The 15,680-nt window shown below is 42.4% G+C and overlaps 1 protein-coding gene across 2 annotated transcripts in view; it reads right to left on the bottom strand.

Moving 5' to 3' along the window:
- Positions 1-1,081: 1,081 nt before the first annotated feature.
- The window catches only part of SLC4A8 (solute carrier family 4 member 8), a 68,329-nt gene continuing 53,730 nt past the window's right edge, over positions 1,082-15,680 (bottom strand). For both annotated transcript variants that reach the window (XM_019724540.3, XM_019724541.3), the window contains exons 22-25: positions 12,704-12,841; positions 9,652-9,743; positions 7,526-7,621; positions 1,082-6,387 (exon numbers count right to left, since the gene is read on the bottom strand). In XM_019724540.3, coding sequence (XP_019580099.3) covers positions 6,375-6,387; positions 7,526-7,621; positions 9,652-9,743; positions 12,704-12,841 — 339 coding nt within the window. In that variant the 3' untranslated portion in view covers positions 1,082-6,374. The remainder of the gene's footprint in view (positions 6,388-7,525; positions 7,622-9,651; positions 9,744-12,703; positions 12,842-15,680) is intronic.

Raw genomic sequence — 15,680 nt, 5'->3', positions numbered from 1 at the left:
TGTCATCCAGTTCTGACCAACGACATGGGAAAGGGCAACCCTCTTGGAAAGATTTTCCTCTTTAAAAGAGAGAGAAGCTGGAGAAATGCCCCCTCGTTCTCCCCGCATCTGGACGTTATGCTGGCTGGCGTGCTGCCTGGAGCTTCTGGAGCCATCTTGTGACTAGGAGAGGAAAAACCATGAGGACTGTGGAGAATCTGACCCTGATGTAATTGCTGCTGAATTAACCAACCCAGGAACCACCTACCTCCAGGTTTCTTGTTACTTAACTGTATGCTGACTACGTGCCAGGTGCCATTCTGAGCACTTGTCACGTATTACTTAATGGAATCCTTAATGACACGGAGGCCAGTCCTCTGGATGTGAGAATGATAAATGCGTCCCACTCCCGCCCCCACATCAGAACCGACTCCATTCCCTGAACGAGTAGCCTTCCCACCACTCAATGTAATTCTCTGAGACAAGGTGACGTGTGTATACTGTCGGGATGTTTAAAAAATAGCAAAAAGATAGCAAAAGCTCTCAGAGCTGGTGAGTTCTGTCTCCAGACAGCAGGCCCAACTTGCAGTGGCTCCGCTTCCACGTAACACTGTTGCTACGTGTTCTGATGCTTCCTAGTTGATTCCTGATTCCTCGTCAATCCATAAAGCCTGCTGACTGCCTCTGTCCCCACCCTGGCCTTTCACCCCCTCACTGGTCTCTCTGCTCTTATTCCATTGCTTCCCTCTTCCCCTTTTCACCAACCCACCAACAAGAGGATCTGAGAAGAGAAATGGAGCACATCCCAGCCCATTGATGAGAGCAATTGCTCTCATCAGCCTGGTTGTATCTCCAAAATGGGCTTTCTTTTCATGCTGTCCTGTCCCCCCACCCAAAGACAAGTCTAAGTGGTCCCCAAAGAAAGGGCCCTTAGAGCCTCCTCCCATTCTCTGCCTCAAGGAAGTGCACACGGCCTCTCAAGGTATGCTCAGCAGACACTACGCCTTTCTGTCTCCCGTCTTTGTAACTCTTCTTCTCAAGTTCTGTAGTTGGTCAGTATTGGCTCAGCCCCTTGATTCGGGCTTAAAGAACACCACAGGTGTGAGCAGTTTACACAGACTTTATTTTTCACCCATTGAGCACAGGAAAGTCTGGGCAGGCAGAGGGGTCACAACCACCTCCCCTGGTTCACAGACAGACCGTGAACATGGTGGTAAGGGCGAGGGGTCCTAGTCCTACCACAGATTGCTAAGGGGTTATCACAACACATTGTTCTTGGTTCTATGTACACCATGGATTGTGGAGAGGGTACATTTCTCACACTAAAAATATATACTTTGGAATCTGTAAAACTAAAATATCTCTATCTCTACATGAGACCTACTAGAAAGAAGCACATAGAAAACAAGGGAAATGTACCAGCACCTCAAGTTGTCCCCTCCCATGGGAAGGTTGCTCGGCTCTCCACCAGACACCATTAGCTTGGGAGGGCAGCCATATCTAACTAATCAGACAGACAGAGAAACAAGAGGGAGGCTTTCATCTTGGAGGAGCGAATATGGGAGAAGAGTGGGGAGGATTTTGGCCTCTTTTGCAAAAGGAGTAATTGCACATTCAGTTTGGTACTTCTGCTTCCAACATTATTGCACATGTGAAAAACCTGCATGTTGGAGTCAAGTGCAAACCTGCTAAGAGAAGCCCAAGCTCTGCTGATTTCTGCTGGGCTCAGAAAAGTGCCGTGGGTGGGATTTCTCTCTCTCAGGAAATATTAGTGCCATCAGCTAGAATAAAAAAGCTCTGTGTTCTCCAGTGCTGAAAGTGGGTTAGGTTTAAGGAAAATGCCATTCCTTTTCTTTTCAGAAGGATTAGAAACCATTCCATTCCCTTTGAGCACAGAATTTCCTAAAAGACTTCTGCCTATGTGTGCATGAATCATTCCACTTTCTGGATTTCCCTATTGAAAAGATTCACATAATACTCCTTTCCTCTTTTCATGTTTCAAGCAGTGATCGAGTTACTTCACACCTCTTTTGGTTATGAAAATTAGCCTGCTTTCTCATAAAGAAATATTAACTGAGTCAACTGCCCATTCTCTATAATTCATGTAAAGAGACCAAGGGCACCAAGAACCATAAAGAATAGATTTGGTAGAAAAATTACTTCTGTTTGGTTTCAGAATGTGTTCTTCTGTTTACTGAAATATGAATGAGCCTGAGGGCTTGAGAATCCTTAGTCCCTCATCCTAAGTGAGAAAAATAACCATAAAATCCTCTTTGCCCCAGAACCATTTAACCTCCTCACGTCTCACCACCCCCAAGTGTTGGTGGCTTTTAAGACCTCTGACCAAGAACTTCTTCCCTCCAAGGAGAACTTGAAAGACTGAGGAAAAGATAGAAGAGTAGAGGGTGCTTGAAAGAGCTGAGTCAGTCAAAGGGACTGGAACTTGGATGGTGTTTCATTTGATCAGCCAGGGCCTGCAAGAAGGATTTCTACCTTATGGGAGCCCAACAGCTACAACCGAAAAAAGGAAAAGGAGGCTGTGACCATGCAACACAGGGCTCCTGAATGTCCTGCCGGGATGTGGCTTGGAAACCTGAGAAGTCCAAGGAAAATGCAGTAACAAACAAGCCAAGTCTGCTTCAAGCTCTAAGAGGAGGTGCTACTCTCCTGCAAAAGAGGAAATTTAGAGAAGCCGATTAAATGAGCAGAGAACACAATGGATAGTGCTCGTGATGCCATTTAAAAGGCGAGCAGGGGACCTGGGGTCGAGCTTTTTCCTATGCTTCAGGAAAACGTGGAGACTCAAAACATGGGCGTTGAAATCAATAGAGACGATGCAGGGAGAACTGCTGACTCCTCTACTGAAAGTGAAGTCTGGAGAGTTGAGTCGGTACAAAATAAAGCAGCACTGGGAATTGTCGTTTTGCATGACCAGAAACTACAGCTGCCGAGAACCAGAGACCCCTGGAAGGTCACAGTGGTCAGACAGCCTGAGATGTCAACCAAGCCCGAAACTAGCATATCCCAGATGGTTATCAAACATTTATGACTAATTTAAAAGCCAATCACATCCCAGACAAAGAGAAATAGCAAATGTTCACACTGTCTTGGAAATATATGGTTCACTACCCCCTATCCTGGAAACCAATTTATCTGAACAAGGAGATGGGGATAGGAGCTGTTATGTGGGAAAGACCGGATCTCCTGATCATCCCATCATCAGAAATCTGAAATCCTACAAATACATAGCCACAGAGAGCCAGCCTACATTTAATGAAGCCCAACACATTGGGCAATTTCACAGCATATTTCTGCTGGTCCTCCCCTTCTGTCTAGAGCAACCCCTCCCTAGAAGTCATGGACTGGGAAGCAGCCCACCCTCTTAGCAATGCCAGTTCTTCCTCTTAGAATCAACCTTCTTCTGCTCATCATTCTTTTCTGAAATCCCCGGCTCCCCTGCCTTCCTACCGCTATACTGCCAGCCCATCAGGACACTGGCCTGCTGACACCAATGCTTCCTGAAATCACCCCTTGGACTGCCTATCTGGCCCAAACAAACCTGGGCATGGAAATCGCCTAAACACCTGGCTTGCTTTCTACGCCTAACTCCATTACTCCTTAATGTTGATCTTAAACACTTTTTTCTATTGACTAATCAGCCTATATTTGTCCTCAAGCTATTCTGTTAGAGAAGTCTGAGACGGGAGAATGACCATATTGTTTTTTATGTCCCACAGCTTAGGTGCACAGGCTGTTTAATAGCAGCAATGAAACCTTATGGATACACGTTCACTTGTCGATAAGCACACCTGCCTACGCACATCCATACACACCCACTGCTGCTGCTTCACCCCCACTCCAAGCTTCCGAGCCCTAAAACAGTCCAGCTTGAATCAGCCACCACGGTCACCAGCCACAGACCTGAGCAAGGACGCAGCCAGGACTGGGGGTGAGTGTTTGGTGGGAGCTGGGTAAGAGTAAGAATAGGGAATGATTCCAGCCATTAAGACGCAGCAGAAATGAGGCTGGCTATTGTTGGAGAAGATTCTAAAGGCCTAAAATGATTGGCACAGCCTTTGAAAACAGCTAACATTCCCAAGGCGCAGGCCCCTGGGAGAGTCTGGCTGGGGAAGGACTCGAAAGCACACGTGTGGTCCTGTAACTGCACCGCACCGAGTTCATGGAGACAGGTCCTTCCTCTCAAGACGCCCAGCAGACACACGCATCACAGGACATCAGTGTAGTAGGAGAGAGACTTTTCTGAGCGATATTGTCACCGAGTTTTGTTGCATGATGGGCCCTTCCCTATTACAGGTAAATCAGTCACCAACCTCCCTACGCACAGGTGGCAGGAGAAGATGGGGGGCACAATGGAGTAAGAAAGCAAGGGTGTTTTCAAGAAACAAAGGTGAAAAAGGAGGCGAGTTCAAGGGAGCAGCCAGAGAGGGACAGGGAAAGTGAGCACGAAAGGCTTTCCCAGTGACAGGAGGCCTTTCGATTTTTCTAGATTAGGTAGGTAATGGGTACAACTATCACATTTATCCTAAAGTGACAAAATGTGAAGCTTTGGCTCACAAGGATTTTAACGCCCATATGGTTCAAAGAAGAATACCTGTTCCTGTCTGCACCACATGAAAGGAAGCCGAGGCTGTCCCTCAAACAGCCTTGTGAGTAGAAATCAGACAAACCAGGCACAATACCCACAATTCAAAGGGATATCATTTCCATATTTGAAAGCAGCTTGACGTTCAGCCCATAGGCCATACACACACTGCTTGTTTACAGCAGGCATCCGTTCTGAGTGGATGGTGTCCAGCCAGTACCAGTTGTTAGATATTTTGAAAATCATCTGTGTATTAAAATAAGTGTGGCTCTAAGAGAAGGGAAACATGAAAGAAATGCAGGATTCCTTCACTATCAAAGGTCCTGAGAGTGAGCCTAGAATACACTAACATATTTTAAGAGTCTCAGGGATGCAAACTTCAGTAACGTTATATAGCCAACTCTTCACCTATGAAAGGAGAGCATACCGGGGGAATGTCCCACTATACAAAGATTTTCCAGGATGGAAAACTAATGTGATCGGATTCCCTGGGTGCCAACATGCTTGCTAGTCACATTCTGTGCACAAAGAAAGGGAAAGTCTATACACACTGGAGCCCAAACCCTTGATATTCAATGCAACAGAGAAGAGAAAAACTATAAATATAGCTGTAAACTAAATACCAAAATTAATTTCACCACTTACAGTTCATTTCCCAGTGTGGCTTTTTACATCTGAGAGCCAGAACATTTGTCAACCAACAGAAATCCTGATGATGAAGAAACCACACAGCTGAAGGTGGCTTCGGTTCATTGAGTTGATGATGGTTCGCTACTAAGGCAGCTAAGGAAACATTACGTAAGCACTTGGATCTCTCCAGGAATGGAATCAAATGTGTCCTCAGGAGACAGCAGCAGACATGGATGTTTCCACAACATGGCCAATAAAAACATCTTATTTCTCCTTCTACTCACACACAACTATTATCAAACCTTTCCCAGATATCTGCAAAGCAGACACTATGACAAATTTTCAGCCTAGAAGTCCTTCCTAATGTCTAAGCTAATTTCTTCTGTAGCAATTTAAGTTGATTTTCTTGCTCTATCCTCAATGAAACTAACAGAAGCTATTCATCCTCACTTAAATTATTGATTCCCCCCGAGCCTTTTCCTGTCTCAGCTAAGTAACTCCAATATCCCTCTCGGCCCTTTCATCATCCAAGGTTCTTGCTGAGTTACGCAGACTGCTGCTAGGGAACGGGGAAGACGCACCAGGTCAGAGGCGTCGTCTGGCTGCAGTGGTGGGCACTGCCAATGCCCAGCTCGCTGACCCTCCTAGTAGCAGAGCCTCCTGACAGCCTCTGGGTCTGACCAGCATCCCCCAGAGCAGGCCCACAGGTGCTGCGGGCCTGGAGAGCCTTCCTTTTTCTCTCTGCTCTGCTCCTACTCCCCTACCCCATCCTTTAGAAACAGGGACCTCATTGGAGGAATCCTCAGTGGCTGAATGGATCCATATGGCTTGGCAGGACAGCAGCGAGTTTCAGAGAAAATGTCTGGAAAATGGGTCTTCAATGGTGGCAGTTTGAAGAGAAAGAAGGAAGAGGAGAAGTACCAGCAGGAGGTGGTCTTCTGCTTCCACATTCACGTCTGGTGACTGGCTGCTGGCATGGGGCTAGCTGGATGCCCTCCAACTCATACCATGAAAAACTGAATGCTTTGGCATGGCTTTTACGTGACCATGGACAGGGCCAGGCTTGGTCTTGCTTCTTCTCTGAGAGATTCACCATCTTCTCTGTGACCAGAACTTCCCTGAGGCACCTCATAGCCCAAATCTTCCATCCGAGCAAAGACTTTTAGTTGAAGAGACTGAATAAAAGTGTTACAATTAGACAAAAAGGGAACACATGATTCATTCCTGCTTTTAACACAATACTTTGAAGATGTCACCACAATTTGGATTTGGCTATATTTTAAGTTCATTTACAAGTAGACTAGTTATCAACTAAAAATAACCGTGTGCGTTATACATTTCGACAGCTGCCTGGATTTTCCTCTGAAGGAAACAAGATTCTATATTTCACTCACAGCCAGCACAGATTTACTTTAACCCATTTGGTGAAGACATAACCCATCACTACCACCCCACTGGTGGCTGTGATTTTGCACAGTACTGCTGTTTCTCCTCAGAGCAGCCTTAGGAGTGAGGCAGTTGCATTGTCCCCATTTTCCTGCTGAGGAAACTGAGAGCCAGAAACGGTGGCCTGCCACGTTATGCACAAAATTAATAACTAAATGAGGCCTCCTAATTTCTAGCCTACTGCCTTTTTTTTTTTTTTCAACTAGAAAAGTTGCCTTTAATAAAACCTCAGATTTTGCCTTCCGTGATCTGCCTTCTTAAACTTAAATGGTGTTTGGACTAAATTATTCTGTTTGGGTGTCAAGTCTACTTCAATGCAGGCAAAGGTGCCTTAAATCCCTCCATTTTTTCATTAACCTGATTAAAATTGATCTATGCTATTGGCAAATGATATACAGAATTTAGTTTTCAAAATAAGAAAACAGTTACAACGTAATATTTCAAAATCTTTACTTGGCAATAATTCTCGTTATGGAACTGTATCAACACTATCTGAATATTTTAGCAATATCCCATTTGTGTGGTTGCAGTAACCGGCGGGATGCCCTATAGATCTTGAGATGGAAACTAGAAAAGGGATAAAGGGAACTAAGTAGATAAAACAAATTTATATCCCAAAATAATTAAATCCTGACATTAGGCCTGTCTAAATGGTCAGCTCAAAACAGCATTATCTGTTCAAATAGTGAAAAAGCATTTTTACTTCTCTTTGGCTTATAGCTATTCTCGTGGGATAAGCAGCAGTCTGGGAAGGGATACTTATTAGACAAATTCAATTTTACAACTAAAATATCTTTTACTTTCAACATGATTACTATTTTTAAAAGTCATAAATAAATAAAAATCAGCAATTAAAATTCTCTTTACCTCTTTTCCTTTGTATTTCCAGAATTCATACTGAGCGCTTTCCAGACTGTGGTTTTAGGCATTTCATCAGATATATTAATCTCAGAGGGGTCACATCTGAAATCAATACTTAGGACAGTAAATGCGAGACATACATATAAAATACTATGTCAGTCTATAATGACCACCACCCACGGGAAAGGACAAGATTAGGTCTAAGGGAGCTAAACTAGCAGCTGATAGGAGGGCTAGGAACCAGATGGTCACAACGTAGATAAGCAAGGTGACGCACGAGGTGGTGCCGAGGGCTTGGTGTGCCAGGAGGCGGCCGGCCCTGCCCCCACAATTCCACACTCCTTCAAGGGGCCCCTCTGGGGATGCTGATGACAGCACTGTGATGCCAGCAGGAGCTCCCACTTACTGAGCGCTCGCTGTGTGCCAGGCATGGCACTAAGCACCCTTCATTCATTTTCTCACTTACATGGCCAACTGTTTCCCATTTGTAGTTTACAAGGGACTTTTAAAAACATATGATCTTAACTATCAGAGCATTAGAGAACGTTAACATGCTCATTTGAAGGTGCAGAAACCAAAGCTCCTAGGGCTAAGTGACCATTCAAGGTCAAATGTCAGTAGGTGGAGAATCAAGACCTTAAATCCAGTCCTGGTTTTCTACAAGCCAGACTGTCTCCTTTCAAAAGGCCAAAAGAGGAGGCAGCACCCAGTAGAGGAAGAATATTGCTCCTACTTTGCCACCAGAGATTCAAAGCCTATGGCTCCTTCCAGAACATGCAGAAAGTTTATTCAAGTCCAAAGATTCCATTTCACTGGGGTCAGTTAAAAAAAAAGTCAAACTCAGAAAGTAGAGTGGTGGTCACCAGAGGCTGGGGCTGGGTGATGGGGGAAAGGGAAAATATTGATCAAATGGGACAAACTTTTAGTTACAAGACAAATAAATTCTGAAGACCCATGTACAGCATGGTGACCACGGTTAGTAATAATGTATTGCACACTTGAAATTTGCTAAGAAAGTAGATGTCAAGTGTTCTCACCACACATACAAAAAGAATGGTATTACAGGAGGTGATGCATATATTATTAGTTTGATTGTAGTAATCATTTCATACTTTATACATTCCTCAAAACATCACGTTGTACACCTTACATATATACTATTTGTATTTGTCAAAAAGAAATAAATTTTTTAAAGATCAAAGAAAAGACTTTCCTCATTTCCCACTCAGTATACAACATAAACCACAATCAATTCAGTGATTCAGCAATAAATTATCCAGGATCTGGATTACTCAGATCTCCTCTCTCTTCCCTTTCTGCCCCCTCGGAACCTCTGGGCTTCATTCAGCTTACGTGTATCTCTTCCATTGTGAAACAAAAGCCAGAAATGAAACCCCAAATGGACCAATTTAGCTTCCTGTGACTTGTGATGAGCAATGGCTTCAGGAGAGGAAGGGGATGAACTAATGGCAGAAGTAAAGGATTTTTGTGATCCCAGTTCAGTCTCCCTTGGCTCCTAGGACTGTAGCTGCCACAAGCTACATTGGAATGGGCTGTGTCTGCTCGTCCCCAAAGGCTGGCCCACGCTGGGGACTTTCACGCCCACCAGGCTGAGAACTCTCTGGAAACAAAGACCATATCTCATTCATCTTTGGAAGGTGGCAGAGAAAGCCAGGAGCACTAGTTTGAGGAATACAAAGCCTAGGGTTTGAATCTTAAACTGCCTACTTAGCAGCATTGTGACCTCGGGAAAATTACCTACAACCCTCCAAGCTTCGGTTTCCTCACGGCACAAATGTGGATAACGGGACGTGCCAGAGAGGTGGTGTAAAGGTTAAATAAGAGCACACAGTAAACATCCTAGCACAGTTCTGGCAAGGAGAAGGCGCTCAGTACCTGGGCTCCTTACTCTGTTCTCTTGTGATTCCCAGCACCTGGTCTAGTGCCTGACACGTGGCAGGTAGTCCGTAAACCATGAAAAGAAACGGTGTTTTCACAGGTTGGAACTGGGAGGCTGAGTGTTAGCTTTTTATACCAGCAGCTGCATGTGTGACACCCCCCACCCCTGACAAAGCCAGAATGCTTACAGAATAACCCAAATGGTAAACTCCGTGGTGTTGAGGCAGTTTTACCTGAAACTGTTGTTCTTTCCAGGACTGCTTAGTAACTTCCTGCTCTCTAAGGAGAACTTGTCTCCTCCCATTTCTAACATTTTCTCAGCCTCCTGGAAGAAAAGCAGACGTTATTATATCTTGGACCAAGTAAAACCGTGAGTCTACACTAGCCCACTTTTCTATAATCCCAATTTCTATCTAATTTTTCTCACATTTACTATAAAAGAGTGTAATTATGTTCTTTCATAGATTTGACTCAACACAAAAAGAAACAAGCAGATATTTGTACATGGAATAATACTTTTTTAAAAAAATAAAAGAACCTGAATCTGAATGAGCCTCTAGGCCCAACTACCAATTTACTAGAAATATAAGGGACAGAAGAACATGTTAAGTGACACCAAGGGACACATTTAATAAAATCTAAATGGGGGGAAACCCTATAGATCAAAGATCCAGTTTCTTCAACAAAAAGAAAAAAAGATAAAAGGGGAACCACTAAAGAGATTTAAGAAACATATCAACCAATTGCAATATATGGACCTTATTTGTATCTTAATTCAAACTGATTGTTAAAAATAGTAAGTTAATTGGGGGAATATGTATACTGGTTTTTCTACTTTTGTATATGTTTGAAATGTTTCATAATAAAATGGTTTCTTAAAAATAATGTCATTAATTTAAAGGAAATAATTACAGAGAAAAAATATGTACAAAGAAACTTAAAGTAGTATAATCAATAATAAAACTAAGAACAACTATAAATTTTAATGAAGGAAGGATGTTTAAATTAAGATAATAATACTATGGAATATTATGCAGCCATTAAAACAATAAATGATTATTTATCATATAGATATATAGAAACATAAAAGTGTCTTATGAAATAAAATTGAGGATATAAAAATCAGAATATGTGTGTGTGTGTGTGTGTGTGTGTGTATTGCCCCATACACAAATATACAGTTAATCACAGTTATATGAACACTATGGTAAGGATTTAAACAGAACATAAAAAAATTGAACATAAATATTGGATGCTGATGTGAAAATTGAGGGTATTCATTTTTTCTTTTACTACACTTAGGTTTTAAAATAATTGTATACAGTAATTTTAAACTTCAGAAATTTTGGAAAATAATGTAACGTTTACCAGCCACCTCAAACTTAATATCCAAAAGAGATCCCATGATTTTCCTCCCACTGCTGTTCTTCCTAGGTCTTCCCCATCTTAATAAATAGCACAGCCATTCATCCAACTGTTCACTCCAAAAATCTAAGAGTCATCCTTGATCCCTCTCTTTCAGCCATGCTCACTATGCATTAGCAAAACCTGCTGGCTCCATCCTCAAAATAAGTCCCGAACCCAGCGACCTTCAGCATCTCTCCCTTAGCCTCAGCCACCATCACTTCTTGCCTGAACTATTGCCACAGCCTTCTAACTAGTTTCTGCGCTACCTCTCTACCCCTTCCAGCCTCATGGGTTTTCCTGATGTTACTCAGGCATACCAAGCTCTTCCTGCCTCAAGACCATTGCATTTCCTGTTTCCCTGGAATGTTCCTACTCTCAGATATCCTCATTGTTTGCTCCTCATTTTATTCAAGTTTCTGCTGAGATGTCTCTTAGAGGAGTCATCCCTGATCACCCTAAATAAAGTAACCTAGGTGTCCATCCATAGATGAATGGATGAAGAAAAGGTCATACACACACACGAATACTACTCAGGCATAAAAAAGAAGGAAATCCTGCCATTTGCAGCAACATGAATGAACCTTGAGGGTATTATGCTAAGTGAAGTAAGTCAAACAGAGAAAAATAGTGCATGATCTCATTTATATGTGGAATCTAAAAAAACTGAAGTCATAGAAACAGAACAGATTGGTGGTTGCCGGGGGTGGGGTGGGGGAAATGGGTGAAGGTGGTTAAAGGAATAAGTTCTGGGCATGTAATGTATAGCATGGTGACTATAGTTAACAATACTGTATTATATATTTAAAAGTTGCTAAGAGAGTAGATTGTAAAAGTTCTCACCACAAAAAAACAATTGTGACCTATGTGAGGTGATGGATATGTCAACTAACCCTATTGCGGTGGTCATTTGTCAATATACAGAGGGCGCCAAAAAAAGTGTACGTGTTTTAAGAAAGGAAAAAACTGTATTAAAATTGTAATACTCAACATATACTGATAACAAAAGATGAATACAAGTCACATTTGACTTCTGCAATTATAAGAGGTGCTCAAAGTGGTTCCCATCAGTGTAATTTTAATATAGTTCTTTTCTTTCTTAAAATGTGTATACATTTTTTGGCACCATCTGTATCCAAGTATCAAATCATTACATTTTATATCTTTAACTGACATGATGTTCTATGTCAATTACACCAGACAGGAAAAAATAATACAAGATTTTAAAAGTTCAAGATATTAGAAAAAAACATCCCTTAAAATGCATTTCAAAGGACACGATTTCAGGTATTAACTGTATTTGGAAACACTTTCCGGCTCATTCACTTCTTGGTCTGGTATTTTCATTTTGCTCCACATTCATTCTTCGCACGTATAGGCTAATGACTAAGGTCCATTGTGTGGATGGCAGATGTCAAGTGCTGAGGGAAACGAGGAAGGACAGAAAGTCCTACGCATGTTATCTCTGCATGGTGCCAATCACAACATCATCTGCAATTAGGTACATAACAAATACTCTGAGAAAATAACAGGTTTTGCATACTTGTCAAATGAGACCTTTTGGGAGAACATGAACCATTAGCTCTGATAATAAGAGCAGATTCTATATGTTCATATTCTATTCTATATGTTCATATTCTAAGTGTGAACCTGGTGAGTAGACTGTAGACAAACAAAGGGGTGGGGGGAAGCTGGTTATCAAATCCAAAAATGAAGGACACACAGGGATGAGAATCCTTAATCCTTTCTCAGCTAAGAACAGCTTTGGTGGAAGCTTCCCAGCTCCTAAATATAACCCTTGGGATCCCAGACATGTGGCCCTTCCTATGTTCTGTAACTTGAGGCTGCCCCTAAGAGTACAGTTGGTGCAAGAAGCATGACCTCTTCCTCCTTGGCCTTCTTTTTGGCATCATCCAACTTCTTCTTTTTGCTTTCAGGCATGAGATCATCTAACCAGCTCAGCTCTCGCTTAGAGAAACAGAGATCCATGACTTTCCTGACAAACACCAAGGCCAAAACCTGAAGAAAAATAAAGAAAGTGGATTAAGAGGGCTCAATTACTTCCTGGAGTTAAAAGCAAAATCTTCTTTTCACAGCAGACTAGGACATTTGAAACTAAATCAAACTCATAATAATCATTACAGTTGCCTTTTATTGAGTGCCCTCTTTGTACCAGATACTCAGGGAAGTGTTTTACATACACTATTTTATTTAACGATCATAACAACCCAACTTAGAGAGCAACCAATTTAATTCCCTCATTATAAAGAGAAACTGTTCATCTGCAGACGACTCTAAGAGCTGCCTTCCCTGGTGGGGGTGGGGGTGGGGGGGGGTAGCAGGAAGCGCTACAGGGCAGCATAAGGCTGGAGAGCCTCTGCAGGAGCAGGGCTACGGTGGGGCCAGCTGTGCCAGCCCAAGCATGCTCACCATGGGGTGGGGGACCTCGAAGGACCATCTGGATTTTCTCTGGCCCTTTGCCTACACATTTATTTCCCCACAAAATCCTTGCCTTATGCCGGCATCATGGACCTCTAGTGGTTGTTGTCTCTGCCCTCTGGCCTGGTCTGACAGGCTTCCTAAATGAGAAAACTGAGACCCGGGGAGAGAAAGTGACTTGCCTAAAATCTGACAGATAACTTCCTCAATAGAAACAGGTCTGGGTTTCTCAACTGCGGCTCCACTTTTTTCCCAAAAGGGCCATGTTAGCCAAAGAGGAACCAATAATAACCCAGAAGGTCCTGCCTGGATTGACTGGTGTTCACCAGCTACATCTGGTGACTGGACAAAGAATGAGGCAAATCAGGCTTATTAAATTCAACCACATTTCTCCTGAATTTCAATTGACTATTACAATGAACCCAAAACTGACAGTATCCCTTCCAGGAGTTGTCAGGAATTTGCTATTTCTTTAACCAAACACCCAACCCCTGAACATAACACCCGAATGCAGAACCCTACATGTATTGTGACAAAATTGAGAAACCCATCAGGAAAGTATGTATCTAGGAGACTAGGGAAAAAGAAACCCCCCTCTAGTTTCCTCACCCTTGAATATTCTCCCAGTACAGCATTCAAAAGTACCTAAACAAATACCAAACATTATCCTTATTGCCTTTTTTTCTCTAGAGGCCCATTCTTTGGGTACTGTGTTTCCCCAAAAATAAGACCTAGCCGGACCATCAGCTCTAATGCGTCTTTTGGAGCAAAAATTAATATAAGACCCGGTCTTATTTTACTATAATATAAGACCGGGTATAATATAATATAGTATCATATAATATAATGTAATACCGGGTATAATATAATATAATATAATATAATACCAGGTCTCATATTAATTTTTGCTCCAAAAGAGGCATTAGAACTGATGGTCCAGCTAGGTCTTATTTTCAGGGAAACATGGTAACTTTCAAACATCCCACTGAATTCTCAGCATCCTCATGCCATGGAGTAAGCTAGAGAAAGAAAGGCATCAAGAGGAGGAGATGAAAGTCAGGTGGCAAGAATTTCATCATCACCCTAGATTTAGAAAACAGCTTGTCACCTGTTGCACCACACACAGTTCAGCTTTCCTAGTCTCCTTTCCAAAGCCCTTGCTTGTTAGAAAGGAGGAAAGGATGTCCCATCACTTATCAGTGCGAGACCAGCCTCTTCCTCTCTCCCAGTGGCTTCAAACAGTGCACTTCTACCACTTTAGGCATTTCTGATTGCAGTAAATTCTAAATTGGAACTCTACTGCTTTGGAAGTCATGTGCAAATTATTGCAAACACGAAGATCCTCTCCATGTCAAGAGAGAGAGACAGAGAGAGAGAGAAGGAGGAGGAGGAGGATAAAGAGGAGGAAGAGGAGGAGGAGGAGAAGGAAGGGAGGAGGAGGAGAAGGAAGGGAGGAGGAGGAGAAGGAAGGGAGGAGGAGGAGAAAGAGGGCGGGAGAGGAGAGGGGAGGAGAGGGGAGGGGAGGGGAGGAGAGGGAGGGAGGGAGGGAGGAAGGAAGGAAGGAAGGAAGGAAGGAAGGAAGGAAGGATGGGAAGACAGGCAGACTAGTAACCTTGAAAATAAACGTGGCAAACTGTTACACTCATGCATCCACACCCCAAGATCCCAAAAATAATGCTGCTCCTACAAAGATCAACCAAAAAACAAAAACTCACCATCAATAAGGTATTAATACCCATATTAGATAAAGAACTCCTAAACTCAACAACAAAAAAACAAACAACCCAATTAAAAAATGGGCAAAGGACTTGAACAGACATTTCTCCAAAGAAGACAGACAGATGGTCAATAAGCACATGAGAAGACAGAACAAAAAAACAAACAACCCCCCCAAAAAAACCCTAGAAAATAAGTGTTGGCAAAAATGTGGAGAAACTGGAACCCTGTGCACTGCTGGTGGGAATGTAAAATGGTGCAGCCGCTATGAAAAACAGTATGACATCTCCTAAAACATTAAAAATGGAAGTGCCATATGAGCCAGCAATCCCGCTTCTGGATATTGACCCTGAGGAACTGAAAGTAGGGACACAAACAGGTATTTGTTTCCTGTTAGCATTACTCACATAGTCAAGGTATTATTCATAATAACCAAAAAATGGAAGCAATCCAAGTATCTATTGATCAATGAATAAACAAACAAAATGTGACACATATATTACATATATATTACATATACATACATACACACAATGGAATATATTACATATATTATATATACATATACCTTATGTATATATAATATATATACATATAGATACACACACACACTGGAATATTATTCAGCCTTTAAAAAGGAGGAAATTCTGACACATTCTACACCATGGATGAACCTTGAAGCCCTTACGCTAAGTGAAATAAG

The sequence above is a fragment of the Rhinolophus sinicus genome, chromosome 1 (genome assembly GCF_057876585.1).
Source record: "Rhinolophus sinicus isolate RSI-liver-muscle chromosome 1, RSI-T2T, whole genome shotgun sequence".
In the NCBI taxonomy this organism is placed as follows: domain Eukaryota; kingdom Metazoa; phylum Chordata; class Mammalia; order Chiroptera; family Rhinolophidae; genus Rhinolophus; species Rhinolophus sinicus.
The sequence above is the reverse complement of the archived record's forward strand: the minus strand, read 5'-3'. Positions and strand labels throughout refer to the sequence as shown.